The following is a 19,433-nucleotide window of genomic DNA, read 5'->3' as shown; positions in this document are numbered from 1 at the left end:
GAAAACGACAAAATAGTCTTACCTGTATTGTCTGTCGACATAGCCTATCTAAATGCTGAATAATGGGGCGGATGTCGCACGCTGCTTGTGACGAGTTCGGTCAAAGCCCATACAAACCACTAACTGAAGCACGGAGGGCAGGCAATTTATTTCAATAAACCTTTACCGTGTGCTAACTTGTTGCCTTGATATTCAAATTTAAACAAACACTATAGCTAGCTACGGAACGATCAAGCGAATTTAGCTACACCTTTCTTTACGAGTTATAACTTTATGATACCGAAACTCTTCGCTAAGTTGAAAGCATCCGCCTGCATGGTGACGGTTGGAGGAGTGGGTGATGCGATTCTGTTCCTCTGCATCAATGCATCTGCTTCTGCACGCGTCGCTTATGGACTGCATATGCAGGTCCCATTAGTAACTGTGCATTGTCTTTTCTATAGCCTAATATTGCAAATGTGTTTTCAAACTGGCTATAGAAAATACAATGCATAATCTATAAACATCATTGAATGCATCATAGCCTTTCTCATACTTTATACTGCATATAAACATTAATAAATTGTGGGACAGAAAAGGTCCTTACATTCAAAATGTAAAGACTTGCTTACTGATGGACACTTTTATCTTGCAGTTAGGACAGGTAATTTACATTTATTACATTTTCTCAGAAATAAATATAAAAGGCTATAGGCCTACACAAAGCAGATCACAAAAGTCTCAAATACATCTTTATTCAACAACATCTATACATCATGTAGAATAATAAACATACAATACAAAAATACAAAATTCTCTTCAAAAATGATTGTTCCACTTAGGCCTATTAAACATACAACACAAAGTGAAAAAATATTTTAAACCTGCAGTTACCTGAGTAATACCTATCGCTAGAACGATAATATTGGCAGATGGAGGGAAAAAGCTTAAGAGAATCAACAAGTAGCCTACTGTAACTGGCCTCAATGAGAATTAAACGTAATGTTGTGGTAGTATAGCCTACTACTGTTCCCGAGTCACAAAACGGTAGCAGCAGAAACAAGTTATTTGCTTTGTCGTGTGGCAAATCAAGTATTCTGTGCACTGCTTCTAAAAGGCACCAAGGCAAATGATTAAACTAATTTGCCACACAGCCCATTAAAAGGTTGTATCAGTTACTTAAATGAGAGGCTAATCTGAGTTTACATTAAAACCAATTCAATGACCATATTTAGGATTACAATAAAATGCCAAAATGTCCCTTTAAAACATCTCCATATTACTTAAAAAACAAAATCTGACTGAAAATCAAGTACCATTACAAAACGTGATTTCCAAAATATTTATCCTCCTTAAAAGGCATAAAGGCAAAATGCTAATACAAATGTAGCGATAAAACCTTTCTAAAGAATAAAAAGTACATTCATATCAGATATCTGGCACCAAAAATACACACTGATCCCAATTTAAGTGTTGGTTCATATTCAAATATAGTCCATTAATATATAATTTATATATACACAATATGAAAGCAATCATGTTTTCATGTGATGATAAAATTATAGTAAACAATTAACGTAGATTTACACTTTGGCAGCTCTTACGTCTAGAACAATGAAAAGGTTGAGCAAGTAAAAAGGAAAGAGGAAGAGAGGTTGAGAGCAGTGGTTTTCAAACGTCTTGTGGCCAAGGCACACAAAGGACAGTCAATATCTCAAGGCACACATGTATTCACGTCTGTGCAAAAATATCCCCTATAACATGTTATCAATCTGCAAACATTTTCATTTACCAATTCCAAATAAAAATATTTTATATACATATATAAATTACTTTTTAGGGCATATAATTTGCCTGTGTTTGGGAAATTAATGTGCGAACGGCGAGTTAGTCAATCAGCACATACTGGCCTAGCAGCTCGCTCATCGTTCGATACCCATATATAAAAAATAAAAAGCTCTCCTCTTGCCCAACCATATTGGGGTAAAAAAAACCAATATAACCGTCCTGGACTTGTCTCAGGCTAACCAGCAACCACTGATGCAGAGACATAAAGGTAAGATAGAGGGAGCGATGAAGCGTGGATCTGCAGTGAAATCTTGAGTGGTACTTTAACTCTCAAGAGCATGAAAATGGACCCGTAGCGTAGGGTCTCCAAGTTTAACAATTTAACCCTGATGGCTCTATTTTGGGAATGTAATTGTAGGTGAAAATGTTCAAAACATTCTCAAATAGCTGATTGGCTATTTTTTGAAGAAAATAAATTAAGTTTTAAAATGTTTAAAATAGGGCTTTAAGTGGTTAAACTAACATTCAAGATGTTGCGGCGTTTTGACAAACTGAAAACGGGGGAGAGAGCAGCAGAAGTAAAATGACGGAGAGATTAAGACAAATGGTTGACAGAAGCACACCATTTGGAAGAGGTACAGGGAGAGGAGCTGTCCTCCGTCAGGCCTTGACTTCCTGCTGGCTTCTGTCCACCTCTGTTCAGTTCAAGGAGAACAACACTACACCTTGCTTTGGCTCAGGTTCAAGGAGACCAACACTAGACCTTGCTTTGGCTCAGTAAACCTAAGACAGGAAAAAAAAAAGAGTTCATCAATGATTATGGGCTTTGCGCCGATGAGTGGGTGAGAAAGACCAATACGGGTCGAAACGTTGTATGTCCTGCCAGCTGTGATTGTGAATACATTTACCTGGAGCATTACAAAGTGAGTTGCGAGCCCTTGCTTTTGTTCATGGGTGTATGTGGGGCCATACCAATATATCAGTCTGGCTGCCATTATTTGACCACATCTGTATTTTAATTTAAACCACTTTCAAACTGGCATCCATAAGTTTAACAGTTTAAAAACATTTAAAAAATAGCCAATCAACGGACTCACAAGGAATTGCATTAGGGTTCAAGTGATTAAATGTTGTTCAGTTAGCATTTATTCAACTATTAAAAAAAGAATAACATTTCAAGGTACGGGGTCTTGTGTGAGTGTGTATACTGTACCTGTAGTTGTGGTTATTGAGGTAGTCTATGACAGCAGGGCGAATGCGGGCCACGCCTCCCATGCTGTGGTTCCCTTTTCCCGTGATGACAGAGAGCCGAGGATGACACTGCCCCTGCTGGTACTCTACACACACACACAGACAGACGGACATTCAAACTCAGCTCAACGGTTTCTGCCAGAAATATGGGGAGGGGATGTGGAAGGGCATTTCTTACACCTCCCCTACTATAGGCAGGGCTTTTCTTTCTTTTTACATGAGTTTGGCGTTGTCATATTCTACTAGAGCCTGGAAACCCAATCTGGCAGCCAGCTCATAGCCAATAGACCTTCAATCCATACCCCCCAGGTTCGAATCCTGCTTACGCCACTATTTTTGTGCCAACCGCAAACTTATATTTTTGTAGATAAAGTGAAGTTTTAGACCATGGCCGGTTAAGACTGAGGCAACGGAGTCCGACATACATGGCCGGTTAAGACTGAGGTTAGGGTTAGTAATGTCCGACATAAAGTACATACCCGTGGCTTTCGTGCAGTGCCACTCAAAGTGACTACTGGGTTGGGATACTGGATGCATGGGCCAAGTAACCCCTACCATGTATGTAGGTCAGAAGCCGTTGAGGGCTGATTTCACCCCGTGCCAAAACCCACACACTATACTCCTTTCCTCTTCCTCTCTTACTTACACACACAGCTTTCTACAGTGGCTAAGCACTCCTATTTTCTCCAATTTAATGGATATATTTGTAGTTGTCTATTGTATTTTCTTTTTATGACTGTGCTTTCAAGATGTTATTAATAATTGTTGTATGTATGCATGTGCATGCATACATGTGCATTTAATGTTTGTATGTTGGGAGTTTAGACTCTCTGTCCACAATACAAATAATTTATCTTCAGTTGCAATGAATGATGCATGCACGTACACAATAACTTGTCTATCATATCCCCATCTTTCCGTCAAGCCATGCATTATGTACTGAAATGCTTAATTTATGCTCTGTCATACGACGGTGTCGCAATGCCAAAAATTGAAAACTAGCAAATCTACAAGCTCACGTTAGCAATAGTGTGATCAAGTAGGGACCAGGCTTAATGTGCTCAGTACCTGTGGTTTTGTCCAGCAGGACCTGGGACAGGTGCTGTACGGCCTCATCCACATGCAGCCCGTGTAGGTCCAGGATGTTACTCGGCAGCAGTGATCCATTGACCCGGCCAAATATCTGGGCTGCCGCGCGGCGGTTGGCCGCTAGCTTTTGCTCACCGTGGAGGTGTCCCTGCAGGGTAGGCAAAGGGGTGAGCACACACAAATGTATACAGTATGTATGTAGACATAATGTTTAATCAAAGCCAAAACTGATTCCAGCAGGGAAGAAAATGGTTTTAATTTTAGGTGCTCAAGTCAAGTGTATCATTTTCATTATGTGTTGTGGTGTTCTCAAGTGATAAGTAAAATATCAAACAACAGTGAGTGGTTTTAGATTGACTATTTGTATTTTTCTGTTCGGACCTACATTAAAAAGTTGAAACGTGCCAGAACCCAAATAATTTCACACAGACCATTTTGGCATTCTTAACATGTTCAAACAGTCTTATTGGACACAGGTGTGAAATGCATTCCACCTTCCATCAGCTGCTATGTCCCATTACCAAACAAGAATATACCCTAATGATGACATTGCCACAGTCATTTTACTAGACTCCAGTTGACGCCATCTATTCTGATTAATTTCACTGGCAACTGTGCTGGTTAAGCATAATATTGCTGTGCGCTGTTTCTTTTCTAAATCAAATAGCCATCACTCAGAGTCAAAGCAAACCAGCCACAGTTGTCAATGTTATTTCCGAGTCTGCAGCACACTGAAATTTAATAAGCTAGGCATTTGTGTCAGCAGTCTACTGTATGTCATCCTCAGCACTTACAGGAAGATGGAACCACAGCCATGTGCTACAGCTATCCAACAACAGCAAATAGCAACACACAAGTCAAGTGTTTCATTGGGTATGCTTTATTTAATATATAAATACTTGTTCTTTCTCAAAGTACCTTCCATCGGTATTTACAAAAGTACATTTCATCTTTTTATGTAAAGCACATTGAATTGCCTTGTTGTTGAAATTGCAATGATGGAAAAACAGCGATTCTAAACTCATTGTACCGCTATACTTAAAATGGACTTCTCTTTATCTGTCGCCCACCTGTTTCGCGTAGAAGGAGGCCACATCCTTGCGATTTTGATTGTATGCCTCTGCGGCCTTCATAAAGCACTCATGTTGCTTATCCCTCTGCAGACTGGCTTCAGCCCTGAAGTCCTCATACTCTGGGTCCTCCACATCTTGGTAATGGGGCTGGACTGCCTCTGGGAGCTTCTGCCTCTGACAGGGTTAGGGAATGAAGGTTTGTGGGGTGGAAAGAGAAAAGTGACGAGGAGGACACAATGGTGTTAACAAATAGTGTCGAGAACGACAGAGACAAACACTGCTGCCAAGTCCTACCCAACTCAATTAGCATACTGCTTGGAGAACAGTGGGTTCATGAAAGCGTATACCTTCTCTCTCTCCTTGCTGGGTGTCCTGTGGGTGTCAGATTTGGGTGCCTCAGGGGCAACAACCGTCTTGACTGGCCCCTCATCCAGCAGGGAGCGGAGGAACTGCTCAGTCTCTTTCAGGCAGTAGCTAGACATAATGCACAAGGATCGTTCAGTGGTAAAACACAACACATACCACACTTGCCCTTGATACATTTAACAAATAAATTAAGAGTCTAACCCCTAACTGTATATTGTGCTGTGCATAAGCAATGCACTTAATGTCCAGTGCATTCATTTGACTGTGTAACAAAGCGACCTCAAACGTTAGGGTCACTCAGGTCTCACTTGTTGTCCCTGAAGATGTCCTGGAGAAAGTGCCTGTCGATGTTGGGGAAGAGGGAGATGAGCTGCTGCTCTTTCAAAATGGTGGCACCATCACGCTGGTCTACATGACTTTGCCTGGACTGCACAAAAAGAAGGGCAGGTGGGAGGGAGGTGAAGTAAGGTTATTAGGGAGTAGAATATCGAGGTCCAGGTTTCATTTAGCTTTAATTGTTTTGTGTGTCACTCTGTTCTTTTTATTTATTTTTTTAATTTTTTGAAAATTTGCCAACTTTCACCAGTGTTAATGTGGTTAAATAATTGGAAAGTACACAAAAAAGAAGGGGATGAAGAAGAATACAGAGGAGTGGAGCAAGTGAATGGTAACCAAGTGCAAGCAAATAAATAATGAAATAAGATGAGATATTAATATAGATTGTGTTGCAGCAAAGACTGAAAGGATCATGCGAGTATGTGAGCTTTGATGTTTTATTTATGATTGTATGCATTATGTTACCTTCTCCAGGGTCTCTTGCAGAGCCTGCTCCTCTGACATAATGTCCCGAAGGGAGATGTGGTGTTGGGGCAGACTCCAGTGGTCCATGAAAGGCGCCACATCCCGGTTGGCCTCTGGTTGGCTGCCTAGTGAAGCATAACCATCGGCACCGAGGAGAAAGTGGGCTGGCTGTGGGCCCTCTCCGGGCGCAGTCCTGTGGAGCTGGGATTCTCCCCAGTGAGAAGAGCCTGGAGATCCAATAGTCAGTGTTCAAAGACAGTGACAGTCAGGAGAATGGGCTACATGCACACACGTCATTTTGGAAAGAACTTGGGCTACTTCCAGGGGTGAGGTGTTACCGATGATACTAATGAAGGCTGTGTTCCATTCTGGTCAAACAGAGTCAGGGTGCTGCTATTGAGCGTGTTGGCTCACTGGAATCACTGCTACACCAGTGGGTCTCAAAGTGTCCTTGGTGGGTTCCAAATGGCCCCGTACAGGTGTGTAACTCTGACACTACAAATGGAACCGAATGGACACATTTGTACACTCTCGGTTATGGGGGTCCTTGATTCTTTTTTTTTTGAGAACCACTGCAAACTAAATGGAACAGAGCCTTTATTAGTATCATCGGTAACACCTGTGAAGGAAGTAGGGAAGCGGCCCGAAAGTAGGAAGAGTTATTCTGTGTGCGTATATCTATTCTACGTCCGAGCATAGACATGGTAACGCCCCGCCTGCCTCCGATTGGCCTACCGACACTGCCGGCCTTATCAGACTTTCCTCCGAGGTGGATAGCTGTATGCTGGATAGTCTGTCGTGAGGTTACTCCGTGGTGGGAAATAAATAAATAATACAAGTATGAAGAGAATGACAGCTTGGCATGCGCGACAGTAACTTTTATGTTTTGTAGAAGAGGCAAACTAATATATTGTTTATGCCGTTTATTTTACATGTGTACAGTGTAAACTTGAAACATATTGTACTGTAAAAAGGTCTCTTTTCCCTTGATCTTTCTTTTTTAGTATTAGTATTACATAATTACATGAATACACGATAATTAACACTTTAATTTAGAACACACCCAAATCAAATCATACAAATACGTGTATAATCAATCATTCAATCAAATGGCATAAACAATATTAGTTTGCCTCTTCTACAAAAATAAAGGTTACAAGTCACTGTCGCGCGTGCCAAGCTGTCATTCTCTTGTACTTGTATTGTTTCCCACCACAGAGTAACCTCGCGTCTCGGAGGACAGTCTGGTGAGACCATTGGGGCAAGACGGGACGTGTCGGCAGGCCAATCAGAGGCAGGCGGGGCGTTACCATGTCTATGCTCGGATGTAGAATAGATATATACATATAGCCCATTGCTGTATAATAATGAATATAATGTCTTTACGGGTATGTTTCTTACTTTCCTGAAGCAAGTGATAGGAGAGCGCTGCTTGTCTTTGCCTTTCCTGTAACACATATTTCACAGGGGTCAAGGTTACAAATGGCAAGTCAAGTCATCACATATGCATACATGTTCGTATTGCTAACCCCAACTCTAAACATGTCTTAACCATAGAAATGTCCCTTTCCTCGTGGGGAACTTGTATTGTGCGGAACACATGCACAGGCGTGCACTGACACACACCTGAGATTAGGATACACTTTGTAGTTGTACTTTGATCTCCAATAGCAATGTGAGATGGGTGTATCGGTTCAACTGATAAAGCTGCTAAATGAACAACATCTGACCTGGATGCAGTCCTTCCATTTCTGGTGGAGACGCTTGGCTAGGTTCAGGTCCATCTGCACAGCGTAGTCTTCAGCAGAGCACTCACCTGAATGCAGAAGGTTATGTCAGTGCTCCCTAATCCTATTAGACAATCACAAAGCTTGGCTCAGGAACTTATCCTGAAAAAAAAAACAGGACTTTGGACTGTAATTTTGATTTCGTATTGGGAGGTCATGTGACATATCTTTACAGCGTGGCTCTGTAAGAGGCAAGAATGAAGTTCAATGACGTTCAGTCACCTATACATTAAAAAAATGTTTTATATATTTGAGGGGTTTTGCACAGCTTTGTGTGTATGAGCACGGATTGTGCTCAGCTGATTGGCTGAGCACGTAATGTGATGTATGATAACTCACAATTAAGTTTCATTTTATATTGGCGGTCAGATCAAGCTCAAACTTGGAGTCATACTGTAGTGGACGGCATAGATGACTAACAATCACTGTCTGAGATCCCTAACCCATGCCATTAGACACTGAATAGTTACACTGTGTGTGTGTGTGTGTGTGTGTGTGTGTGTGTGTGTGTGCACACGAGTGTAGAGAGTGTAGAGAATAATAGTTACCTGGGTCTATACCCACAGGACCAAAGAGTTCAGCGAGTTGTAATGCCAGCTCAGTTGGCAGTTTGAGCTCTACACTCTGAATGTCCAGGTGGCTCCGATGTTTCTCCTTCCACTCCATCTGCTCTTTCCTCTGCTCCTTCTTCTGTTGTCCCTCTCGTCTCTTAATCTCCGCAAGCTGAACTACAAGCGACCGGGTCACCTCATCCATTTGAGACATTTCATCTCCCCCGTTCTCATCCCTCGACTCCCCATGTGCTTCGCCATCATCCACATCGCCGCCATAAGATCTTCCCTCTAAGTCGACAAAGTCTTTACATGGACTTGTCTCCGTGTTCCCTGCCTGCAGGGTGTCCTCATATCCCTCTCCGTCTTCTACGTCTCCAAGCAGACTGAGCAGTGGCCGAGAGGACTGCAGTCTTTCATCACAACGGTCCTCGTGATTGATTGCAAGTCGAGAAATTGCACCTACAACCGATGAGCCGTCGTCCCTCATCACCCCTGCTGAGCCAGGCTCACTGTCAGCACCGCCACATGATTCCACTATTGTCCTACTGGGAGAACCTGCGTCGGTTGACCTGTGAACATCCTCTACGCCTCCAGCTGGCTGCGCCTTTACCTCTTCTTCAGGGTGAAGCTCGTCCAACACACCAGAGGCAGTGTCCATGCCTGAAGCTACACGCGGTGCAGGAGGACGGCCGTCCTGTTCAGCCAAAACAATGACATCCTCCTCGCCTTCCTCGTCCCTGAAGAACCTTTCCTGAGAGTCCAGCAGCAGGTTGGTGGTCCATTCCAAGTCCTGATGGCATTTGTCATAAAGATCCTCCAATGTGTCAAAACCGACCAGTTTAAAATGGCGGCTGAGGATACGTAGGTTATCCAATCGGCTTCTAACCCCCGAAACGTCTTTCTCTTCCACCTGTGTGCCTTTATCGTGCACTGCACGGTCGGGTATCACACTGGGGCCAGAGGGGTCAACTACTGCTGCACAGGACAGCTTAGGGAGGAAGCGAGAGGGGTTGCCTGAGAGGACTGTGATGTTATTGGGGAGGTTACCCACAGCAACAACTGTGCCAGCAGGGCTATTGTGCTGATTAAGGCGCCAAAGAAGGGCAAAGTCTTGGGGGTCTGTTTGAGTGGGGCAACCATTATCTATGTTAGGGCCAGTGGAAAGGTATTCTACCTGTGACAGATGGTTGGGGTTTGGGATGGGGTCAAGGGACAGGTCAAAGTCTAGTTTGGGATCAAGAGTGAGGTTACAGTCAGGATTAGAGTTGAGCTCAACGTCCGATTCAATGCTGCGATGACTACTGTTTGGGGTTGTGGTGTGAGGACTGTCTTTGAGGGATTTAGGCGAGGGAGAGTTTTGAGTGAAGGTAAGGGCTAGCTTGCACTGTTTTCCAGACCTGCGACTCTGGCGCTGCCTCCTCTCCTGACTGCCCCCTGTGTGTGGGCCACTATCTGCTTCTGCATTACTCTCTGTCTCAAAGAAAGCATTGTGACTGCTCTCGTCATGAGCATCAACGGGGACGCCGATAAGGGAGCAGCTGTGTGTGGAATCTTTCTTCACCTTATCAGTATGACAGAGGTCAGCCTCACTACCATTGCCATCCTTTTTCATGCTGAGATAAGACCGAGAACCAATGGGGTTTTCTCTATCAGCCTCTAATATTTCATCTCTCCTCTCATTGACATTCTGTTGTCCGTTTTCACTGACGCCCGCTCCAGCCCCAACCATTATAGGTCGAGGGGGCTCCTTCAGTAGAAAAGAATCGCATACCTTCCAGTCCAATACACAGTCAGGTAATTCAGTTCTATTGCCGTCAACCATGACCGTCTTCTTGAGTTGTTCTCTCCCTTCACGGTCATCTCTATCACACTCCTGTGACCCGTCCCCCTCCTCACTTTCTCCATCCGAGTCCTCTCCCAAGGCACAAATAAGGGCGGCGTCAGGGGAGGTTACACCCGTCTGAATAAGATCAAGAAGCCTCTGGAACTCTGTTACATCGGGGCCTGGCCGTGCTTTCATTCCGTTAGAATGGCCATCTACTTTTCTGTTCCCCTGCCCCTCTTCCTCCCCACTTATGTCTCTTCGCCTCCCCTGCCGTTGCTCTAACCCTGGCCCTTTAGAGGGCCAGTCCCCAACAAACTCCAACAGTTCTGGCCTTCCTTTCTCACTCCCGTCCCCCGACGGCTCCCCCACAACCACTGCCGTAGCATTCATCTGCCCTTTCTCCTCCACTCCACCTGCTTCTCTCTCTGACTGGTTGGTATCCTTCACGAGATCAGCAGGTTCTGACATTTCAAAATCAGACCTTCTGCTTCGCCTCTCTCTTTTCACTCTTTGGCCGATGGACTCAGGCATTTCGTCACAATGTTGATCTTCCGTCAACACAGATTCCACTATACAGTCAGGGATTCCCTGGTCTCCCATCGGATGAGCCAGCTCTAACTGGGCATCTAGCTCGGAATCCAACTCCATAAAATCCATCACTTCATCCTCATCAGGGACTTCAGGGTTTTCCTGCACCCTTTCACTGGAGAGAGGATTCAGATAATCAGTGGAGCTGTGGTCTGTGTTTTCTGGCAGTCGCATCGCTCCTTCACACCCGGAAGACGACACGTCAGGAAGGGAGGAGAAGAGCTGCGCCTGGAAGCAAGGCTTCTCAGATCTCCTGGATAACCCAGGCTCTCCCACTATGTCAGGGTGAGTTGCGTCAGAGGACACTGGCCTAGGAAAAGCAGAGGTAAGAACAGTAGTTTAAACACATTTGCTGATGTCCATAGTTTTAAAAAGGAAAACATTTTAGACTTACAACATATATACTCTACTTGCTCTTTTTAGCACTCTCCCTTTCTTTAATATTTTTACGTTTTTCACTATTCTACTGTCATTGTCTAGTACTGCTGTACTGTCAATATGTACCTGTACACAAGATGTAACAAAGTACAACCTTGAATATTTTTTTCAATTAGAGTTAGAGTAGGCTGGTGACACTCACTGTGGAGGCCTGCTCCCCTGCCGGACAGTCTGTATCCTCTCGGGGGGCTGTGCACCCATGATAGCCTGGATAGTAACATAGCGATCATAGTTCTCCAACATGCGCCGGATCTTCTCCACGGGTACAGCATGCTTAGAACGTCTATAAGTGTACAGATAGTGACAAAGGATAAATACATATAAGCTAGACAAAGGGAAGAAGACATCAGCAACAGAGCCAGCTGTCACCAGTTCAGTTCAAGACTGACAACAGAGCGCAGTCAGCTAACATAATTAGGTGTGCAGAGTCCTAATGAAGCTATTTCACTGGATCAATCATTTATCATCAGCTCAAACTATGTGTATAGGAATAGGAAATGACAGACAATATTGAAATTCAACTCAGCGGTCTTCTGTTGCGTTTTACAAGATTCAAATAGCTCTAGATTCAGATAGCAATCATTGCTATAGAGTGCTGGTTCAACAATAACCATGGTCTCTCTGTCTCTTGCCAGCTCTTTAGTAAATAGGAAATACAAGTTGGGATACCAATTTTATCCAATCAGAAGAGAGAACTCATTCAGAAGGTTACAAGATAAGTGTAATTGGATATTGGATAAAAGTGGTATCCTGACCTGACAATGCATTTTCTGTCTACTAAAGAGCTAGAGAGTTGGGGAGACCCTGTTACTGAACAAACACTCAGTAATACAATTTAGAGCTTTATAACAAAAACATATCACTTGGACCCCCTTTCATTTAGATGCAAGATTCCAATGCTATCTATATGCTGCTGCATTGTCTGTAAGGAAGCCAAACAGAGTTATGTACCTGTACACAAGATGTAACAATAAAGTACAACCTTGAACCTCATGATCCCACCTTTTCAGTTCCTTGGGCTTGTTCTTCCACCAAGTGTCCGGATCCCGGAACAACACCTTGTACTTATGCTTTAGAGCCTATGGGGAAATATGACAATATCCTTGTGAGACGGTACTATTCTGAGGATTCCCAAGACCACATGGATATTAAACTACTTTTTTTGAATGTTTTAAGGCCCCAGAACATAGTGCAAAAGAATAAACATTAAACGGATTTCATGAAAAAAAAATGTTTTGACTAGTAGTTCTTATTAAATAATTAGTCAGAAATAGGATGTTGCATGTATTGATGACAAGTTGACAGACCAGGGCAACATAGGGTCTCATCTCCCAGGTCTGCATGTTGGTGTTGTCAATGATGATGGGGTTAGCACCACTCATAGAAGCCTCCTTGGCTAAGGGATAGAGGTGGAAAAACACAGACAGTTGTCACGAACGGAAATATGACCTCCTAGCCAGACTGTTCACAATGTATTTCAAAGTGCAGTTTTAAAACATCAGTAATGAAAATGTAGCACAGTACTAATAATCATTCCATATTCATAACCATAATTAGGGGCAGGTGTGAGGCACACGGCAAAAGCAAAAAATGCTGTTGTGGAAAAAGTACTCGCATTTTTTACTTAAGTAAAAGTAGCAATACTGCAATGTAGAAAATTGTTACAAGTGAAAGTCCAGAATTCAAAATGTACTTGAGTAAAAGTACAAAAGTATCTGTATCAAAATGTACTTAAAGTACCAAAAGTTGTAAGTACTCATTATGCAGAATGTCCCATTTCATACGGTATTAAATGTCAAAATCATTTGAAAATAGCAGATCTACAAGCTCACAATGCGTCGCATCGCGAGCTTGTACATGTAGAATGTTTCCCTTATGCATGCTAACCCACGTATGGCAAAGGTTAATGCTTGTATCCAACAAAACTGCTGTGATATTTCCAAATGGTAGCTTTAAGAGTTATTCAAATTTTCCCCACGCTAAAACCGGATGGGACATTTGTGCGCATTCCTGTCTATGTTTGTTCTCTCTGGCTTGTTGCGGGTATCTTTGTAACAGTGTTATTACACTGGGAAATACTATTCATTCTGTAGTACAAATGCTACAAAGTGCCATTTCGCTTTAAAACACTTCTGGGGGTCATTTTAACGTCTATTAGCCACTTAGAGGGTATTCTGCCCCTCTCTGGCAGTGGCGTATCCAGGAATTACGTTTTGGCCAGGCAAGATATGTTAATTATCGTCTCCCTGCGCACAATCGTAGCACTAAAGGTTTTCAAAGAGATATACCTGCCAGACGAGTGGGATAAAAAGGCTGAAAGGCATGCATTTACATTCCAATGGGTGATCGAGGGTCGCACTCTACCGCAACGGCCAATCAGCTGTCCATTTTAATAGTTCTCAGGTCTTGTTTATGTCCTATTTTTTCCTCATTGTATGGATTTTGGCCAGGCCAGAAATGGATTTGGACAGGCGGACGCCTGCCCTAGCCTTATTGTAGATACGCCTCTGCTCTCTGGTCCCCCGAAAATACCAAGTCTGTCTCCATGCCCCATACACTGCATTTGACTGCACACCAGTTTAATTGTTTCCCAAAAATAGGGCCCTTCGTATTTACCTCTGTTGTGGTTCCACTCGTGAGCTTCCCCCAGAGCAGAAGGTTCAAAGTGGTATGTTCCATTGCGACAGAAGTAGTCATCAGTACTCAACACCACTCCACCTGGGTTATGTTCCAACATTGCCCTACACACATGCACATACACACAAGTTACTGTTACTGTTTATTGACTGATACTTCTTAATAAAGCAAGTTGCGTTGATCTCCAATGGTACATTTATGTGCTCTATGAGCAAAAGAAACATTTTGATCATTGGTCAACCCCCAAAGTTAGACTGAAATAACGAAACAATTTAAAACTACACACAGCATGCTTACCTGGCCAAAGTGGACTTTCCAGACCCCGGAGCACCCCGTAGCAACACAAGGACCCTCCCTTCCAAACGAAGCCTGTTGAGTGCAATGTGAGGGCCGGGGCCCTGTGGTGTCACAGGTACAGCCCAGGACTTTGGAATAGTGGCAGATGGTTTGAGAGGTGCTTGACTGACGGGCCTTTGGCCCAACCAGGGAAAGCCAGATCGTGGATGAGATTCCCAGGGGGAAGGCTTTTGAACCACAGGAGTAATGAAGACTGGACCCTGCTTTCCATCGGTGTAGGGAAAGAATTCTGTTGCGTCAGGGTTCCAGGATAATTGCTGGTTGCTAACTGAGTCCTTACTTGTAGCACTACTCACCTTGGATCTTGCGCCTCCCACTATTCCTCCTGTGGGTGTGTGTGAGGGAGCGGGTGGCTGGTCTTGCTTTCTATAGGCCTGGAATGCTGACGGACGCCCAGATGCACCTAGGTCCAGATTAGAATGCTGCTTGGCTGCTTGCGTTTCTGAGGTCAGGTAGCTGAAGTCCAGTACTGAAGACTCAGCCCTAACATCCTCTTCTCCCAAAATACTGAGCTGGTTAAGTGGGGAGAGAGCTTGACCCGTCTGCTGCTCTGAGGTCACTCCTGCTAGACAGGACTGTTTCTTGGGGGTCTCCGTAGCTTCGGGGTCCTCCAGGCTGGACTGAAGCAACTCAGGGAGTGCCTGCTTGGGGACCATAGGCGGGGTAAAAGAGGAGAGGGGTTCGGCAGCGGAAAGATACAGGTCTTCCGTTAATTCCGGCTGTGTTGTCAGTGTCTGCAGCTCTTGATCAATAAGCAGGTCAAGATCATCTGGCAGGGGAGATGTGGAGAAAGGGAGTCGTGGCGGTTTGGAGGACTGGGCCAGGACTGGGCCACATTCAACAGGGGGGGAGGGACTGAGGAAGGCTGCAGCCGTGAGCTCAAAGCCACAGGTGGAGGGAGCTGCAACTTCAGCAGCAACTGACAGCTCCAACAGAGAATCCATTGCATTCTCAACTACAGAAGAAACAAAGTCGTATATTATTTTCTTAATATTCGCATTTATCTCAGTTATAAATATAATTACACCGCTGCACATGTCAAAATATCACCGTTTCAACTGTCAGTCAGCCACTAACAGAACATGCAGCATGTCACACACACACACACACACACACACACACACACACACACACACACACACACACACACACACACACACACACACACACACACATTTAGGTATTAAAGTTCGAGATGTACTGGTCTTTCTTGAGCAAGCATACGCTTTGCATGCCATGCTGCCTTCAATAATGTGATATATCTAGTCAAGTAGTGGCAGGGTTTATTAGTCTAGACATGTCATGATGAATGTGAGGTAATAAAGTGAGTATATGGAGAAAGATTATAGGCCTAAATGTGGTGCAACTTCTGATTCAAATTAATCAATAACACATAACGGCCAATCCGCTGCAACGTGTTTGAAGCACGAACTGTGTGACATTAAGGTGCAATACAATACAACACACTCCTTATCTGTCAACATTCAAAACAAGCCAGCCAGCTGAGCTAGCTGCTTTAGCTACCCAGCAGCATTCCCCAAAAAGTTGGATAGCAACATGGCTAGCAAGCCAGCCACAACAAGACTTCCGTGTTTATAAGTGCTACCTTTAAAATCACATTCGGAGAGGACGATGTAAATTACTTCTGGCTCCAAATGCGAGAACATCTCCTGCATGTTTTGGACGATCGTCTCCTTGTCACAGTGCGACTGTGCGGCGGCGGAGCTGCGGCTGCTGCTGGGGGTAAAGTTACTCGCCATGGCACCGAATGCTGGTTCCTGTGAACGGGAGCCCTCGGTTAACCCGGGTGGTGGTGGTGGTACTCTGGCAGGGCTCTGTCCGTTTTTCTTTTTCCTTGGCATTTTTCACCCGTCACCCGAGTAGGAAGAGCACCTGCTGCTTGCTCTCATTAGCCGATGCGTGTGAATAATGTCTGACAACAAAGCTGAAATGTGGTCCTGACTCCTGGCTAAAGTACATACACACAGACACACACGCTCAACCTATCTGTGGCCACCGCGAATGTAGTAGTAGTTTCTGTTCATGGCTGCAGAAAAGCAAAACAACTCAGGGTTACATTAGCTGACAGCACTCCAAGCGGTGAAACGCAGAACTTGCCTGAATTATTTACAATCAGTGAATGAAAAGTTTTTTAAGTGTGTGTGTGTGTGTGTGTGTGTGTGTGTGTGTGTGTGTGTGTGTGTGTGTGTGTGTGTAATAACAGATGTCAGATGTTCTCACATTCAATTTCAGATTGTAGTATACCAGGGCAGGGGTGGCAGGGGTCCCTCTCGGGCAGGGGTCCTTGAGTTGAGAGGGTCCCAGCAGGTCCTCGTCAAATAATTAAAGACTAAATATGACACAATATTTATTGCCAGTTTGTCACACCGCAGAAATACTACTAGTCTACTACTACTGTCTACTACCACCACCACCACCACCACTAAGTACTACTACTACTACTACTACTACATTACTACTACATTACTGTACTACATTACTACTGTAAAACATGTGTACAGGCTATTTTACATGTACATAAGAAATGTGAATTCACTTTACCACTTGCATTATTACACATAAAATGTATGAGTAGCCTATTCTATTCTATCCATGACAATGGGTCACCACAATTCATCTATTTCTCTATTTTAGACCAGAATGTGATGTAAAGAAAGGACAATATCATCCCTTAATGAAAGTTAAGTGATTTGACATAAAGTGACATGAACACGTTTGAAACATCCTGCACTAAAGTTAATCTAAACTGAAGATAAATAACACTGGCCTTGGATCATCATTCTGAATCCCGCCACATCTATATTGATATGCAGTGCCATCGGCAGACCGAAGGGGGTGCTATATACCCAGTATACACACACGCACGCACGCACACACTCACGTACACAAACACGCGCGCACGCGCACACACAACAGCACTGGAACTGCACTGACTGAGGGGAGAAAGCTTTGTGCCGAAACTAGAAACCCAACCTGTGTCAGACCAATGAATTAAAACGGCCTACTTCAGAGGTAAATACTAAAGAGGAATCCGCAGCAAGCGCCTGCGGGTACGTTTTGCTCAAACTGTATGTGTGTGGAAATAGATTGAATTCGTTTAGGATGTTTAAAAATAAAAGCAGCCGTGAGGGCAAGTTGGTAGAGAGGAGAGAGGAGCTAAACTAGCGACAGGAAGAACCAATGTTGATGAAGTTGTGGTGGGGGTAAAAAAAAAAAAGAAAAGAAAAAAAGATAGAAATAAGTACATTTAATTGCATTTCTTCAATTAATAAAGTTGTAATGATTATGAGAAATTGCAGAAATTAGCCACGAATACAGCTATTTGAAGCAAAGGGTTTGGAGACTTTTCTCTCATTGTTGTAGTGCTTGATATGAGGGTATGTTTGAATAGTTGGCGGCCTGTGTTAGCAGTCCATGCTAACCAGTATGCTAACATGGATGGACAACATGACTAGTAGCCGTTAGCTAGCTAGCATCCTCAGCTACTCCCTCCCGCAAAATTGCCTGTGAATGATGCCTGCAGTGCAGCTAGTTGGCTAATGGACTCGTAATGTTCTGGTGGGCATGTGGCTACGGTTCGACCTGTAAAGCACACCACTCTGACTCGTTGTTGTATTCGAGTGGTTCGTTTGACTGAAGATTGTAGTCTTTCTTGTCCCCTCGCCTAGCGACTCTTTGATTATGGAGCTTGATGTTTAGCTGGCTGTGTTTTAGCATCCGAGCTAACATTCATGTGTAGGTGGTCTTATGTGTTTTGTCTTGTAAAAACATTTCGTTGCTCAGGACATCACAGTTTGAACGTGCTCGCTGTCCCATTTTCTGGTCCAGAAATGATCGCTGGAGGCAAGGAATTGTTGCTTAAATATGTTTTTTGATAAGTACGGTAGAATGGTTGTGTTGAACTTTTGTTTTGTGACCTATAGAGGCCAGTAGAAGACCGTGCGGATTATACTTCAACAAGCATGGAGTTCCCGCAACAGCAGAAACCGGCGCCGGGGCTCATCACCTATCCGCCAGGGGTGAAAGAGATTACGGACAAGATCAGCAACGATGAGGTGGTCAAACGGTTGAAGGTAATGCAATTCATCTCATGCTGTCTTTTGAATATATGGCATAAACCTCACAGCATCTATGCTGTGCATTGAACCTATTCGGATCGATGCCTATTGCCTAACACCTGGACCATAGAGAGAGAAACCCCCTAACTTTACGAATTAGAAAGATAACAAATCAAGGTGCTCTCTAGAGCTTGCCAGGTATGGACTGACTTGTTTAACATATCCAATCCAGCATTGATATTGATTAGTGGTAGCCTAGCTGTGCTGTGAATGTGCTTGCCAAAATGTATTTAAGTTTAAGTTTGGCATAATGTCATCACACTTAGACAAAAAAAAAAGAGTAGTGTTTCTGAGTAGTGGTTCTTCTTTGGTTGTTTCCCCCCCCCTTCGTTTGAGCCATGGTCTGCAAAAGCGAAATGGGGCTTATGTACCAAAATATCCAATGACCTAAAACGATTATTTCGGGACAACTACAGCCTGCACTATATTGGGGTGCAATACACTATGTAGATGTTTGTCTGTGGTGGCAGCAACACAAGATTTGAACTGTCCTACAACAACATACCAACAGTCAGACACCCTGGTCTCCTCAAACCCTAACCTAACCCTAACCTCACAGGAAGCCACCGGTGATTTAACCCACAGCACAGATTCGTTTTAACCGGCCATGCATGTCGGGAACCACGGGTGATTTCTTACCCGATGTAGGGATGATTTAACCCGCAGCACTGGTTTGTCTGACTAATGACTATAGGACTGTATGTCTAACCAACGTATGCATCCCTGGTTGCACTGGTGTGCCGAACCTTTTCAGAGGTGTG

The 19,433-nt window shown here is 43.8% G+C and overlaps 2 protein-coding genes across 6 annotated transcripts in view; one reads left to right on the top strand and one right to left on the bottom strand.

Annotated features, from left to right (window-relative positions):
* Positions 1 to 718: 718 nt before the first annotated feature.
* n4bp2 (NEDD4 binding protein 2) lies at positions 719 to 16,568 on the bottom strand. 2 transcript variants are annotated; one of them, XM_079500368.1, is made up of 17 exons: positions 16,140 to 16,568; positions 14,830 to 15,488; positions 14,474 to 14,733; positions 14,156 to 14,280; positions 12,847 to 12,935; positions 12,542 to 12,618; positions 11,682 to 11,822; positions 8,683 to 11,411; positions 8,078 to 8,163; positions 7,749 to 7,794; positions 6,348 to 6,574; positions 5,855 to 5,973; positions 5,528 to 5,654; positions 5,178 to 5,354; positions 4,087 to 4,255; positions 2,981 to 3,104; positions 719 to 2,550 (listed from the first exon to the last, which is right to left on the bottom strand). In XM_079500368.1, the coding sequence occupies exons 1-17, from the start codon at positions 16,393 to 16,395 to the stop codon at positions 2,487 to 2,489; spliced, it is 5,475 nt and encodes a 1,824-aa protein (XP_079356494.1). In that variant the 5' UTR covers positions 16,396 to 16,568; the 3' UTR covers positions 719 to 2,486. The 2 variants fall into 2 exon arrangements, with proteins under 2 accessions (XP_079356494.1, XP_079356493.1); XM_079500367.1 differs by having other exon boundaries at positions 14,474 to 15,488.
* Positions 16,569 to 17,428: 860 nt separating this feature from the next.
* pds5a (PDS5 cohesin associated factor A) overlaps positions 17,429 to 19,433 on the top strand; it is a gene marked incomplete at its 3' end in the record, with an annotated part of 42,086 nt that continues 40,081 nt past the window's right edge. For 2 of the 4 annotated variants that reach the window (XM_079499002.1, XM_079499005.1), the window contains exons 1-2: positions 17,429 to 17,566; positions 18,478 to 18,627. In XM_079499002.1, the coding sequence (XP_079355128.1) occupies positions 18,517 to 18,627 (111 nt within the window). In that variant the 5' untranslated portion in view covers positions 17,429 to 17,566; positions 18,478 to 18,516. Of the gene's footprint in view, positions 17,605 to 17,895; positions 18,290 to 18,477; positions 18,628 to 19,433 lie in introns of those variants that run through there. The other 2 variants (XM_079499003.1, XM_079499004.1) reach the window with 2 other exon arrangements.

The sequence above is a fragment of the Electrona antarctica genome (genome assembly GCF_951216825.1).
Source record: "Electrona antarctica genome assembly, chromosome: 4".
In the NCBI taxonomy this organism is placed as follows: domain Eukaryota; kingdom Metazoa; phylum Chordata; class Actinopteri; order Myctophiformes; family Myctophidae; genus Electrona; species Electrona antarctica.
Note: the sequence above shows the minus strand (reverse complement) of the source record. Positions and strands in the feature narration are given on the sequence as shown.

What these genes read in the sequence shown, in the direction of transcription:
- n4bp2 (XM_079500367.1), bottom strand. Translation starts at nt 16,395, where the DNA reads ATGCCAAGGAAAAAGAAAAACGGACAGAGCCCTGCCAGAGTACCACCA. An exon ending in GGAAAGTCCACTTTGGCCAG is followed by an intron (nt 14,281 to 14,473) that starts GTAAGCATGCTG and finishes GCATGTGTGTAG; the next exon opens with GGCAATGTTGGAACATAACC. An exon ending in TGAGACCCTATGTTGCCCTG is followed by an intron (nt 12,619 to 12,846) that starts GTCTGTCAACTT and finishes ATTTCCCCATAG; the next exon opens with GCTCTAAAGCATAAGTACAA.